The 13,944-nt window shown below is 47.8% G+C and overlaps 4 protein-coding genes across 4 annotated transcripts; 1 reads left to right on the forward strand and 3 right to left on the reverse strand.

Annotated features, from left to right (window-relative positions):
- Nucleotides 1–529: 529 nt before the first annotated feature.
- Nucleotides 530–3,168, reverse strand: I303_102760 (uncharacterized protein; the record flags this gene model as incomplete). Its single annotated transcript, XM_018406108.1, has 7 exons — nt 530–864; nt 939–1,038; nt 1,111–1,194; nt 1,294–2,001; nt 2,061–2,140; nt 2,208–2,369; nt 2,556–3,168. The coding sequence occupies 7 exons, from the start codon at nt 3,166–3,168 to the stop codon at nt 530–532; spliced, it is 2,082 nt and encodes a 693-aa protein (XP_018264602.1).
- A 2,146-nt stretch (nt 3,169–5,314) lies between these two features.
- I303_102761 (uncharacterized protein) lies at nt 5,315–9,155 on the forward strand (the record flags this gene model as incomplete). Its single annotated transcript, XM_018406109.1, has 10 exons — nt 5,315–6,063; nt 6,142–6,553; nt 6,617–6,634; nt 6,704–6,998; nt 7,068–7,281; nt 7,405–7,723; nt 7,823–8,195; nt 8,272–8,424; nt 8,530–8,692; nt 8,858–9,155. The coding sequence occupies 10 exons, from the start codon at nt 5,315–5,317 to the stop codon at nt 9,153–9,155; spliced, it is 2,994 nt and encodes a 997-aa protein (XP_018264603.1).
- Nucleotides 9,156–9,329: 174 nt separating this feature from the next.
- On the reverse strand, nt 9,330–11,887 carry I303_102762 (uncharacterized protein; the record flags this gene model as incomplete). Its single annotated transcript, XM_018406110.2, has 9 exons — nt 9,330–9,840; nt 9,956–10,021; nt 10,081–10,150; nt 10,260–10,420; nt 10,972–11,057; nt 11,151–11,238; nt 11,321–11,368; nt 11,521–11,782; nt 11,881–11,887. 9 exons carry the CDS (start codon nt 11,885–11,887, stop codon nt 9,330–9,332), a joined length of 1,299 nt encoding a protein of 432 aa, XP_018264604.2.
- Nucleotides 11,888–12,270: 383 nt separating this feature from the next.
- On the reverse strand, nt 12,271–13,422 carry I303_102763 (uncharacterized protein; the record flags this gene model as incomplete). Its single annotated transcript, XM_018406111.1, has 1 exon — nt 12,271–13,422. One exon carries the CDS (start codon nt 13,420–13,422, stop codon nt 12,271–12,273), a length of 1,152 nt encoding a protein of 383 aa, XP_018264605.1.
- Between the last annotated feature and the right edge of the window lie 522 nt (nt 13,423–13,944).

Consider the following 13,944-nt stretch of genomic DNA (forward strand, 5'->3'; position numbering starts at 1 on the left):
TAAGGCAAGATTTTCTCTTGGACGCGATTCAGTTTAAAGAAGAATCTATGCATGTTCATGCCATCTTTCACCTATATACGATACCGCATCCCATCACCTCGAACCGATGCGATAATTTCAAACCTATGAGCACACTATTATTCAATGCTCGTACTCATCCTACGTCATCCGATTTACCAGTCCAACAACCGATCGAATAATTAATGGTCAACCTCCACCTGATTATCTAACTTTTCTCACTAGCTGCTAACGAATCGATAGGATCAACAAATGCACAGTGTGCGCGACAACATGAACGTATATGCATGTCTGACTTCGTATCCATCCATATCGATGCGAACTGCACAAGAACATGGACGAACAATGTACGATTCAAAGTGATGGACTATCTCTCCAGCTCGTCCTACCCCTACCCGATCATTCCAGCCAGATCATATATTCGTCACTGTAGTCTCACGTTTCACGATCATGGGAATTTGCTAAAGAAGGCCAACACACTCTCTATCTGCGATCTTCACTATTGGATGGTTCAAGAAGCTCGAGACTGCGTGGGACTGCGTTGTGATCCCGGACTCGTATTGTTATTCCCCGTTGTTGACGACGATGCTTGCGCTGCGCTTGTGGTAGCTGTGCTGGACGTTGAGTGACTGTGAGATGATTGCGCTTGACCACTTTGATTTTGATGTTGACTTGAATTATGTTGCGCATTATTACCTTGATTATGATTTCCATGACCACCTTGACCTTGACCTTGGCCTTGATGGACATTGGCATTTACTCCAAGGGAATCCTCCATTCGTTTAGGGAAATGATCCGGATACAAGGCATCTCCAGCTCGTATCATCCCAAACGCTCCCTCATAGCCTATATTGCCTGAAGTCAGTACCCATCTGCAATCTCCCTCGAACAGATCATATCGCAAGAGCCTGGAGACTTACCTCTCAGGTTTTCCGCTGTGAAAGTATCTCGCCATCTGCCCACCATGTATCCACCAGTATGCAAATACCCTCGCCAGATCCATCGACCCATCACATGGCGCTGCAATGGCAGATTACAGTGTCAATTTGACAGCCTGGACCATTAGTATTCCAAGCTATGCCCGGTGCTCACCGAATAAGTCATTTCCATAATTACCAGACCATCCCAGGATCGTACCCGACCTCTCATTTTTGCCCATCCCCAACTTGTCCGGGCCTGAAGATTAGACACACAGTAAGCATCTGTCACTGGACTTGTGCCTCTTGTAGAAATACAGAATCGAAAGGAAAACCGCATCTCAAGGAAAAAGCTCACCCTTCCACTTATGAGTATCTCCTTCGTCCAGCCTTCTTGCACCTCCTCATCTTCGTCACAGATCTCAAATCCATACCCTCCCTTGATCGCCGTCTGTTGAGATCCATCTTCATCGTATTCATCCTTGAAACCAGCCGCCAACAACGGTCCTTCTCCTCCAATCTTCTCTTTCGGCAACTTCACGATTGTCTCATAAAGCTCGAACTCCGCAGCTTGCTCAGCGAACGTCCCCGTGTACACTCCTCGCATGTTCCCAGCTAAGATCTGTCGGTACAGGTCGAAATCGTAGAACAGGAATTTTCCTCTCCAAAATCCCTTGACTAAGCCTGAGAAAGCTAATGGTGGTAATCCGGGAGAAGTATGCGGATCTTGACACATTGTGTTCCTCTGCCATTCCCGATCGTGCTCTATCGAAGGTATCAATTTTGAGGCGCTGAATAAACTGGGGAGACCGGCTTCGAATGGCGATTGAGAGAAAGTGGAACTTCCAGCTTTCAATCCTACCCTGTCAGGCTGCCTTTCTAACAATCGCATGAACACCAAGTAGATTCCCAAGACGAAATGAGGCGGTGCTCTTTTCCAGGTGTATCCAAACCGTTTGTATGTCATCGCTTTCAGTCGGATAGAGGCGTCTGTCTCGTGTTCGACGCAATCAGGAGGACAGAAGGGGAGTTTTCGATAATGCCACGGTGCGTAATGCGTGTCATACTGATCCAGCAACCGCCATCAGTGATCCAACACGTTTCGCGCTGTGCAAATGAACTCACTTTGGCACAAGCGAAGACGTAAGGCCGCAGCATGAAGATCTTTTCGTCCACCTCGGCAGGCGTGTCTTCCCCGAGGTTGTCTACGAGTCAGGATGACGTGAGCTCCTATCCGCATTGGTGAGTTTTTCGGTTTTGGCAAAAGCTCACCAATACCAGCCAGAAGACAGCACCATACAGCCAAAGCCTTATCACCCGTGTCTCGAGGATATCCAGGTACGAGGGATTCCTTGAGCAGGTTCTCTTTATAAAACGCAAGGACAAATCCTTTGAGATCACATTGCGTATTCAAGAATTTGATGTTTTTGTTGTCTGCGAAGATCAGACGATGTCAGCTTTTTACGTATCTTGTCCTTGTCATTACAGGTAAGCCAATCTACGACATTGAGCAAAGCGCAAGAGCACCGAGGGTTCATGCGTGTCCGAGGGGTCCATCTGGATGATTTGCATAATGTCCGAGTGTAGCGAAAGAGAAGGCCGGGATACCGAGGAACTCACCGTTCTCCGTCAACAAGAACCAAACATTCCACAGATCCGCAACATACGCTTCTTTGTCGCAAACACCAGGAATCTCGATTCTACAATACTTGGCCACCTGGCGCATTCTGAATGATTGTTCCCATCTCGTCTTATAGTCTATTGCCCAACTTCTTGGATCCGCAAACAAGTCGAAAACTTTCTTTCCTTTGGCTTTCTCTCCATTTCCATTTGGATTGCTCGGCGGGGGTCTATGCAGGTGCTTCTTCATCCAATGATACCTTCGATCTAAAGCTTTAGTGTCGAAGGTCGCTCTGAATAAACTGTTGTAGAGCTGCGGATTGTTATCGAAGCATATAGCTTCGTATATCGATTTCGAGGTGAATAGCAACGGTAACAGGTTTGAAGGATGTTTACCGTATATCTCATCATTTTCTTCTTCTTGTCTACCTTCAGTCACCAAATGAAAGGCTATCAAAGCTAATAGTTCTCTGGGCAGACATTCCAGTGCGCCTCTACCGCTCATCGTGTCCTTCCCTTTACCTTTGCCTTGCCCATCAGGTGAAGTTGATACACCCGCGGATGCGAAGTTGAGGGAAGAGGCTGGGGGAGGTGATGAAGGTTTGGGTGACATGTATGAAGGTGATGAAGACGAATGAGGTGTCGAACTGCCTTCTCTTGACTTTGGTGATGTTGATTGAGTTGGATCAGAAGGAGAACAAATGAAATCTAACGATGTTTTATGTTTTTTGAAATTGTTGATGTTTGACGACGACGATGAGGATGATGCATATGAATCTGTGCCTCTTACTTCGCCGTGTATGCTCGGTGATGATGCTGAGCCTTGTCCTGGTACTCGGTCATAATTAGTTCGAGTGGGGGTGGGGGAATGTGTTAGAGATCTGATGGATGCCGTTGGAGTCGTTGATGTTTTGATCATCTTGAATTGTTTTGTAGTCCCAATCAAGTACCTTTGATGCAATCAAAAGTGCAAGGGGTATGGTATGTGCACTGTTCTGCACCTGCTGTTGCTGCTGTGTTTACTGGTGATCGCCTCGTATCTTATTCCTATGAGAATGTTTTTGATTTACGATGCTACGACTTGTCGGATGCTTTTTTGTTTGGTGCGTTTCCTATTTCTGCTTGGTGATGGATGTATCGAATTAAGACAAAATCAACCTTGTTAAGGTACTAGCTGCGATTCACTAGCTTTGGCGCTAACCCGATGACCGAACTCTACCTCACAGATCCCTTGCTTGACTTTCGCCGCTGGATCTGGGCCAAAATGCTAAATGTACGAGTTGCTATGCAAGATTGTTTCAAAGCAAACTACTAGAATGATGGTCGATCTGGACGATCTTGACAGAGTCGGGAATTGCTGCTTCACTTGAGGTAGATCCAAGCAGTGTGAGGTGTTTTACTTGGCAAAAAGAGGCAAAAATGCAAAGTGACTTTAACCGAAATGACAGTTCTCGGAATCACTTTTTCCATTTACCGCTGTACCTCGGATGTAATCTGACTCCCACACCAGACAATTCGCTATCTGATTACAGACGACTCAATTTGGCATGTAACATGAGTACTGCACAGCTGCTTGCTTACGTGTCTGACTCATGTGGCGTGCTAGTGGGGTAGTGTGTGACCTTGGTCGTCGATGCACCAAGCGAGATTCACACGACGAGCTCGCTATGTTTTTCTCGGTGTTTCGGAGGCAAATTGATCTATAGCACTCACCATGCCTTTGACGGTTTGTTCTCTCTCAACGTGTTCGGCAAACGCTCCAAATAAATGATCCATCTAGTCGGAGTACGACATGCCCCCACTTGTTGTTCTCCTCGAGCACAGAGCAGGGTAAGTGATATCCGTTTCTCGCCCGTAAGCTTTTCTTCGACTTTTTGAGGGGTCCGAATCAGACGGAGTACAGAGCCAAAGTCATCTCACGCTATGGGCATACATCAGCCCTAAGATGCCCCCAAGGACTTTGGGTTCGTTTCACAGATCAGCTGACCTCCTTTGGACTACGCTTAATGATCTCCGTCTCCTCGTCTTGATCTCCGTAGTCGTCACCGAGGTATGTTGGATGTCGACCTATGCAACAGACATAGTCAAGCCAAATCAGCCGGCGGACCGTCGGAGAAGTTCAAGCCGATCATCAAGTATGCAGCGATGCCAATCTTCGGAATCAGGGATCCGGAGAATTACCCAATCTGTGAGAGCGTCTCTCAAAGCGCTGTAAGAAGGCGGAACTAAAATGGAATTAAAGTGTGGTTGTCGATCTTTACCGCCAGAGGCGCTCATCGATGCTCTTTAGCATTCATCTCTGACCGTGAGCTAGGAGGTTTATTGATGGTCAAAGCGTCGGTTCGGTAGCGAAGCCGAAAATCCTCCTCATGCACCAGATGTCTTACAGACTTTAGTTTAGATCAGGACGAAAAGATCTGTGCAAGCGGACATGTGAGAACTCATCGCCGTTCTATCTCCGTCGAATTTTGGGTCAGTGGCTTGCCACGCGCGAAATACGAGGTCAAGAACGCGATCGAATTACCGGTTGATTCGGTTTTCCAGATCCAGGTGATGTCATCCGACTAAACACTAAATACGCGATCTTGTAATGTTGATCTTTCGAATAATCATCCTGCTGAACGCTGTACGTGGATGTTTCAAGTGCATACGACGATCCCCGACCTTTCATGAGGATACCGCCAGGGCTAGGGAGAATCCGACCTCTGATCCTGTTCCCAAGGGAAAGAGGCAGAGACTTCAGCTGTCATTGTATCGCAATGGCTCCGAAACGTCAAGCTAAAGCTTCAACTCCTCCACCAACCAAGAAATCTAAGAAAGCTTCTCAGCAGAATCAGCAAACTTCTATCTCGAATTTCTTCACTTCCCCTTCCAAGCCCAAGGCAAAAACCAATGGCATTGCAAGGAATGACACGATAATCAGCGTCGACGACTCGGATGAGGGCTCCCCGACACCCGCGAGAATCCGAGAGACTGCAGATGCGAATCTGGCTAGGAAATTAGCTGCCGAGTGGGAAAAAGTAGATAAAGGTAAAGGTAAAGGCAAAGCGTCTCCAAATGAGAATGAAGAGGATGATCAGGACGAGATCATCTCTGTTGATCCTCCATACTCCGAGGCGAAGGGCGTCAATGGGTCATGTTCCAGTAAACACCAGCTACCACCTGTGAAGAAAGAGAAACAAGAGCAGAAGCCAAAACCAGTCGCATCAATCTTTTCAAAACCTGTACCGAGGACCCCTCCTCCGTTAGATTCGGAGCAAGACTTGAAACCAAAGGCAGATGTAAAACCCGTCCTGATCTCGCCGAGCAAACCGCAAAATATCACCTCTGCAGCCGCCGACGCGGTCGAGCCTATCGACTTCGACACAGACGCTTTTCTCTTCCGGCCTTCAGAGATAGATACGTCGAAATGGCCTAAGGCCAGATTACCTTATAGTATCTTGGTTGGGGTCTATGTTCAAGTTTCAAGTACGAGGTCTAGACTCCTCATAGTACGGGTCTTAACGAAGTGAGTTGTCCTCATATGTATAGGCGTCAGCGCAACGTGCAAATCGGATGCGCAAAGCTGACTCATAAGCTCCATCAGCTTCCTTCATCTGCTGTTACACGCTTCTCCGATCGACCTAAAGCCATCCCTATACCTTCTCTCCAATCACTTACTACCGAACTATCTGCCGTGCGAACTGGGCATCGGATCCCAGATATTGACGAAAGCAGTCACCTCTGTATCCGGTCTGCAGCCGAAGGATCTGAAGAAATTATGGGACAAATGGGGAGATCCGGGAGATGTCGCTTTCGAAGCCAAGAACAATCTGCGGACGTTGGTGAAACCTTCACCGTTGCTAGTCGGCGACGTCTATCAGAGGATGCTGGGATTGTCGAAAGTGAAGGGAAGTCAGAGCGGACGTATCAAGGGGGATGTAGTCCGCAAATTGATGGTCCAAGCGAGAGGAGAAGAGGTCAGATTCTTAGTGCGTAGTATGGTGGGAAATCTACGTGTGAGCATTAATCCTCTCTCTGTTTCTATCGGACCGTGATCTGATGAAGTCCTCCCTTCGTAGATCGGCGCTGTCAGGCTTGTGAGTTCAAATCACATTTGAAATACGAAATCGACCTCGCCTGACAATTCAGCATGATTATCCCCGTAGACTCTGCTCACTGCACTAGCGAGAGCTACAGCTCTCTTACATATGCCGAAAGAGCTCATTGATTCCGTCAAGCCCCTGCCGCCACCACCAAAGAAGCTTGAGAAAGGTCAGAAGCGTCAGCCTAGGCCGAAAGTTGAGCCTGATCCAGCCCGAGAGGAAGTGGAAGAACGATGCATCGAGGCCGTCAAGATCGTTAGAAAGGTATATGTACGGCACCCAAACTATGGAGATCTGGTCGTTGGGCTTGATCAAGGCGGACTTGTGGGTTTAGAAGACCGAGTAGGAGTGAATGTCGGTGAGTCGCTTTCCTTCAGACCTTACATGAAATTTCATTACTCTATTGCTGAATTTGGCTGTCCACCAGGTATTCCCCTTTCACCCATGCTGGGATCTATCACCCGGTCTTTGAACGAGGTATTCACTCGACTCGGCACGTTACCCTTTACTGCCGAAGCGAAATTGGACGGACAGAGGGTACAGATACATGCGCGAATTGATGGGCCGCAAGGAGAGGATGATGGAGGAGGAAGATGGGTTCAGGGCGACGAAGGCAAAGTATGGGTCAGGCTATTCAGCAGGTGAGTGTCAAGTGTAATCCGCCTACTTCGGTGTTCTATCCCTCGCAGACCAGTCGGCGTTTCTGCATGACTGTACAAGATCGGATCTGCGGCTCAGAAGCTGACCAATCTGTTTTCCGGAAGACACCTAGAAGATATGACGGAGAAATACCCTGATGTCTGTCAACTTGTCCTTACAATGCTTACTCGCCCTTTACCGACATCACCCACACCCTTCCCATCTGAAGCTTCCGCACCCTCACAAAGCGTCCTCGATCTACTGAAGACTCGTAACATCAAATCGTTTATCATGGATGCCGAGATCGTCGCTGTCGACAAAGACACAGGAGCGTACCGAACGTTCCAAGATTTGTCGAATCGAGCCAAGAAGGACGTACGAGTGGAGGACATCAAAGTAGTCGTTGGTGTCTTCGCGTTCGACTTGATGTTGCTGAACGATCAGGTAAGCGGTCCTTGCATTTCTAACACCTCAATGCTGGGGATTATACCCTGTCAAGCTTGAATGACCATCGGTTATCAACTGACGATATTTGATTCGCAGCCTTTACTGGACTCTCCTTTCTCGCACCGACGGCACCTCCTTCGAACACTCTTCGCGGCCTTCTCAGACCCATCCGATCCCACATTAGCGCGATTCGCCCATGTCGCTTCGCTAGACTCGACTGCACTACAAGATGTCCCTGCGGAAATGCAGGCATTCTTCGAATCGGTTGTAGAGCAGAAATGCGAGGGTCTCATGGTCAAGCTTCTGGAGTCTGGTGAAGGTCTCACAGGCGAAGATGACGAAGATGATACGAACTCCAATGTTGGGGATACACCGTCGAAGAAGAAGAATAAAGGCGGGAAGAGGAAACCTTTACCTGCAACCTATGAGCCCGATCAACGGAGTCAAGGTTGGTTGAAGGTCAAGAAAGGTAGGTCCATCCCGTTTTTATCCGATGAAGGACCTTCTTGGTCGCCACAGAGCAGAGCTGATGAAGGTGATCGCAGATTACCTTGAAGGTCTAGGCGACTCGCTGGACTTGGTACCGATCGGCGCATGGTGGGGACAAGGTCGAAAGGCAGGATGGTGGTCTCCCATCTTACTTGCTTGCCATAATCCTGAATCTGGGGCACTTGAAGCTGTATGCAAGTGTATATCAGGTGAGCATCGTCACTCTTTTCTCTTTCTTTTGTCTCCTCATCCAAAACTCGAAGGTGGTTTTTTTAGACTGAATATCGATTGATTTGGCTGTTTTGGTATATTAGGCTTCTCGGATCAATTCTATAAAGACCTCTTGAAGCGATTTCCTCCGGAAGGATTACCTGAGAAATGTAATCCTCACACGCAGTTGGGTTTCTACGATACGAATGGCTTAAGACCTGATTTCTGGTTCGAGCCTTCCGAAGTATGGGAAATACGTGGTGCTGAGTGAGTTGGGGCGGACCCGTCTTTTTGTTTTCTTTTTGTCTGGGTCTTCCTCACTTCATCGCTCGCCCGTTTGATGATCTAGACATCCCGATTCGTTGCGGCGCGGTAGATGAATTATTGCTAATTTTCGCTGACTTCTCTAATTTGTGTTTCGATACAATCTAGTATCACTTTATCACCTGTTTATCCTGCGGCGTCAACATTACTCGGATCCGAAAGAGGCCTTTCCATCAGGTTTCCGAGGTTCATGAAGATCCGCGATGATAAATCGTGGGAGCAGGCGACTACGAGTGAACAATTTGCTGAGATGTACAGGAAACAAATTAGGGAAGCTCCCGTCAGACCCCAAGATCAAGCTGTAAAGGACACAGCTGAGGAGGTCAGACGCAATTCGGAAGATGAAGATATCAGGGATATTGAGCATGATGAGTCGGATCACGATGAGGATCATGAGGATGAATAGTCGGCATAAGGGTTCGTCATTGTGCACAGCGAAGATGTGCGTCGGGGGATATTGTATTCCTCAAATTATGATGTTTGGCGATATGACATATTGCACATGGAATGTAGCATGTGATGTTGTATTGTACTCGTACTGCTTATTGCACTGTACATGTGTTGTCCGCATCGGATTCAGTCATCTTGCGCGTGCGTGTTTGTATTCATTCATCGAACAGAATGTACAGCGCTGTGCGACATGCTCATGCATATTTATATTGCGCTTTGTCGATGTTATCGTCAAGCGTTGAGTGTCATTACGATCGACAACACGAATTTGCAATTCAGCTGAAAGAGGATCAACCCGCCATAAATGCATAGCATGATCATAGAACGAACAACTAGCTATCAGCGTCCCTTCCTCGGAATCAGGCAATCTTGACCAATCGCATCCATATGCTAAGCTCTCGTGTGCCTCAAATGTCCTTACTATCTCTCCTCCTTGCTCGTTTGCATCGACGTTGAGGTCGATGGTGCAATCTGATAATTTGACAATTTTGAAGTTATCGTGCATACATCCATTTAGAATCTCGTTTTTCCGTTGAGGTGAGGGATGGAACCTGGTTCGCCATATACCTCCGCCGAGGTGGATGGTGGTTATTGGTTCTTTCGGTGATCGAGTATCGAATATACGTAGATTCTCGTCATAGCTACACAGATTGGTATCAAGCAAGCTCCGTCATCAGCTGATTGACTTTCTCCTCAAAAGCACTTGGTTGTTCCTAGGGCATAAGATATGTGGCATGAGAGATCAAAGGTGCTCACCTTCCTACAGCTAAGAGATGCTCGGTATGCGGGGAAGACGTGATAGTGGTCACTCCAGCGTCGAAACTGCTTCCTCAAATCAGCCGAGACGAGGAAAACGTATGATGGGTAGAAACGCTGCTTACTTTTTGTTCACAAAGGTAGGCCTGAACGTCTCGCGTATATCCCATCTTTTCAATTTACAATCGTCGCCGCCTTCCAGAACAGAAGATGTCCATTTAGCTAAAACATGATCACCGGGTTCCAACGAAGTCGGGTAAATGACGATGGAGGGCGGACGATGAATGGTGTGATGAGAACGCACCTGACCAGACTGTATTCGCATCCCAACAATCAAAGCTGGTAATCCACGGCTCAAAATCATGAGCTTTCCAAGTTGAGTCGACCTCCCATCCTGTGGGAGCTGGTATGACGTGTGCCAGATTTCCGTTGGAGAGGGAGGCGATAATTGATGTTGCTGCCGAACTGCGTGGTTGAGAGTCCGGTAACGTAGCAAGGCGGTAGAAATGCATGAGTCAGCATTAGCCTTGACGACGACCGATAAAAGCAGTATGTGGTCACAAGACCATGACAGGTAGAATGCACCGTGAAGTGGAAGGAAGGCAAGAGATGAAGCGGGATAACGCCCGACGAAGATAGCGATGAAGGAAGCGAGATGTAGCCGGTACAAGAGATTTGGAGCGACGCGAGTCAAGGAGACGAAGTGAGAAGCGAGGCTGAACCGTAGGTCCATGGCTTGAGTGTAGCATGGCAGACCGGAACAATCGAGCCCAGGGGGAAAGGCAGAGAACGGGAAAAGTCAGATTGAGTTGGGCTAGATGAGAAACGAGTTGAGATAGTAAATGAGCGGTGGGAAATGCAGGAGAGAAGAGAGGATATTGGACGTGGGAACGAGTGGAGAATCAATGTAGAGCGAATCAAAGCATCGTAAACCATACAGTGTCATTTTGAGGCAAGAGGAAGGGGATACTGCACTGGGACGGACAGGATAGAGAACCAACGGAGGAAGGACGTACGAGTCTAAGCGGTTCGACCAATCCAGAGATAGGCAAAGTATTGTGTCGTCGTCCACATTGATCTGCTGCAATAGCTCCAATCGTCTCTGCCAAGCAAATCCACAAACAGAAATTCAAACAATATCATCAAAGGGGGTTATGTGGGCTATGACAACCGCTTGGTCATGTTATTAACTCACGGTTTCGCTATTCAAAGCATTCAGGGCGATGTGCCCTTTCGCATCTGCTACCCCTAATACCGGTCTCCCTTGGTTCAATTCCGGCGACCTGTGTTCGCAAGTGTGAATATATGCGAAATGGTCTGCTAATCCGAGTAGCATTGTCAGAAGATAACAGCCTCTGAGCTCACCATTTCGTATCCAATATAGCTGGAGTTTCGATTCGTTGGATTTCCGTTCTGCACGTGAACCAGTGTCAGCGCGGGTGTCGTGATATATGAGATTGAGACGAATCCGCGGGTGGGGGGGGGGCTTGATTCCGTAGTGTCGCATATGCCTTCGAAGCAGCTATGCCACAGAAAGGCTCCACAAAAAGGACAAAGCGACTCACAAAGAGTCGTCCTCCGCGACTTGATAAACTAACAACCTGCCCTTTCTTTGAGTGGGTTTACTAGGTCCAGCTTCTATCTCTTCTTCCTCGCTATCTTCATGCATAACATCAACGGATGGATCTGGGACTGCCGCTTGTTCTGCATCTTCAGGCTTGATAATCTGATATGTCCCACAAACGAAGATATCTTGATACCCTTCAAAAGGACACCATTCGATCGAGTCGGCCGAGTAGACCGTATCTACATATGCTATTGATTTGGCTGTACCCAGATAGAGGTCAGCATCAGCATCTCACTTCGGGACCATAGTACAAGATGATCGGGTTACGCGGAAGAGAGCTGCGGCATATGAAGCTCACCTTGCATGTTCACGTTTGTTCAGAACTAGCTAGACATAGGAGAGCCAAAGAAGAATGCGAGCATGAGCATGCACAAGAACATTTTAGCTTTGAGCTTTGAATTTTGGACATGGCAGGTGGAGGTGGTTGAGCCCACTGTACAAATGCTCTGCTTGTCGGATGACTGAGATGCCACGACTGTCTTGTCCCTGGTTCATCTCGTTTGCTGTCTCAGAAACTGTAGGCTGACTGCCAGTCATGAACGTATTCTCACGCACAAAGATGCATGAGAAAGATAAAAGTAAGAAGGAAACGCAAAACACCTGAAAGATTTTTTGGGTTTTTTTTTCCTGGATTTTCTACTTGAGCAATATAAAAGAAACAAACAACCGAAATAAAATCATACTGGCACTAGATAAGAATGAACCCTTCCTCATTGTACCCCATTGCCATCCCTATCACTCCTCCCAACACCTTGACGCCTCCTTGTTCGCCCTCTACATCACTCTCGGTGAACCTCCTCGCGCCTATATCATCGTCATCATCACAACTATCCGAACGCTCATCAACATCCACGAGGTCATCGATATTCTTAAGCTGATCGATCCAGGAGGGCTGCTCGTTGAGCTCGGAGTACCGAAGAGGAGGTGTACCACACTCTTCTTCCTCTACAATCGAGTTAGTCGATTCACTTGAGAGAGATCTGATCAATGGCGGAGGAAGCGAGAAATCATCGATGTAATCGTCCATCTCGGTATAGTATGGCTGGGGGTACAAGTAGATCGATTCGTCCCAGTCTGTAGCTGATTTGATGACTTCGATAGGTGAGGGAGGGACCAAGCCAGTAGATGGAACAGGCTTCAGGGAAGGGGTGAGATGAACAGGCTGTCGTTCTGCCACATGGAGGGTAGAGGTTGAATCCAAGCGCTCGATAGTAGATTTCGATAGCTCGAGTCCACTTTCGACGGGCTCTCGGTCGAGAACTTCGACCTCATCTTCAACCTCGACAACGTCGACATCGGCGACCGTGACTTGCGGGACAGCGGTGGTAGTGGTGATGGGTGCAGAGGTCGGAGATGTAGGAGAAGGGAAAGTGAAAGCTTCCATTTGGTTCACATCGTAGTCGTAGTCGTACTCATCGAAGACAGGCTCCGATACATCCGACTCGACCCACTCGTGGGACTCGGGTCGAGCAGGCGAGTGATCGAAGTCGTCTTCGCCGAAGGAAGAGAGCAAATCTTCGAACCATCTCTCTTCTCTTGTTGAGGTAGAAGAAGTGACTTGAGCTTCGACTTGGTCTTCCTCATCTTCGTCTTCTTCAGATACAACATCGAGGCCCATAGCACTGAGAGATGTCCAGTCGTTCATTTCGACGACTGAGCCCTCTTGGACAGATTGCCAAGCGCTTCGAATAGCTTCCTTGACTAGAACACCCTTGAGGAGCGCGGGTCCTTCGTCGTAAGAGGAACCATCCAGGTTGGACAATTTCTTTTCGGACAAGTGAAGGAGCCTGAAGCCCACCGGAGTGAGGGTGGGCTTCGCGTGCGGGGATGTAAATCGCATCTCGTCGATGATCCTGAAGGGCGATACCGATGGAGATAGCGGCGGTGATTTTGAAGTGTGCTTCGCGGTAATTGAAGCTTTTGGTATAGCTGGCAATGTAGCCTTTTGGTAATCAGGTATAAGTATACTGTTACTGTTATTGTTAACGTTACTTTGTTCAAATGCTTTTATAGCCAGATATTTGGCTCTTGATGAGTCAACGTCTAATCCTTTAAGGTTGGTAGGGATAGAGTCGGGATTGACTGGGCTGGTGGTGGTAGATCCGTCGGTGCGCACTTGGTTAGTGGAGGGGGCCCTCGGAGTAGGATGACAGACTGGATTGTATGCAACATGTTGGAGTGAGTTGTTGTAGTGTGTTGTCGGTGAGGACGACGTTGTGATTGCTTTTTATAGGTTGGATATGACTTTGAAGGGAACTGATTCAAAGAACGATTGATTTGGATGTTCGTTCTTTATGCGCGGTTGGGTACGAGTACGAGTAATTTAGCAGCACATCTTGACTAATGTATGTAGGCAAGATAA

The sequence above is a fragment of the Kwoniella dejecticola genome, chromosome 3 (assembly GCF_000512565.2).
Source record: "Kwoniella dejecticola CBS 10117 chromosome 3, complete sequence".
Classification (NCBI taxonomy): Eukaryota; Fungi; Basidiomycota; class Tremellomycetes; order Tremellales; family Cryptococcaceae; genus Kwoniella; species Kwoniella dejecticola.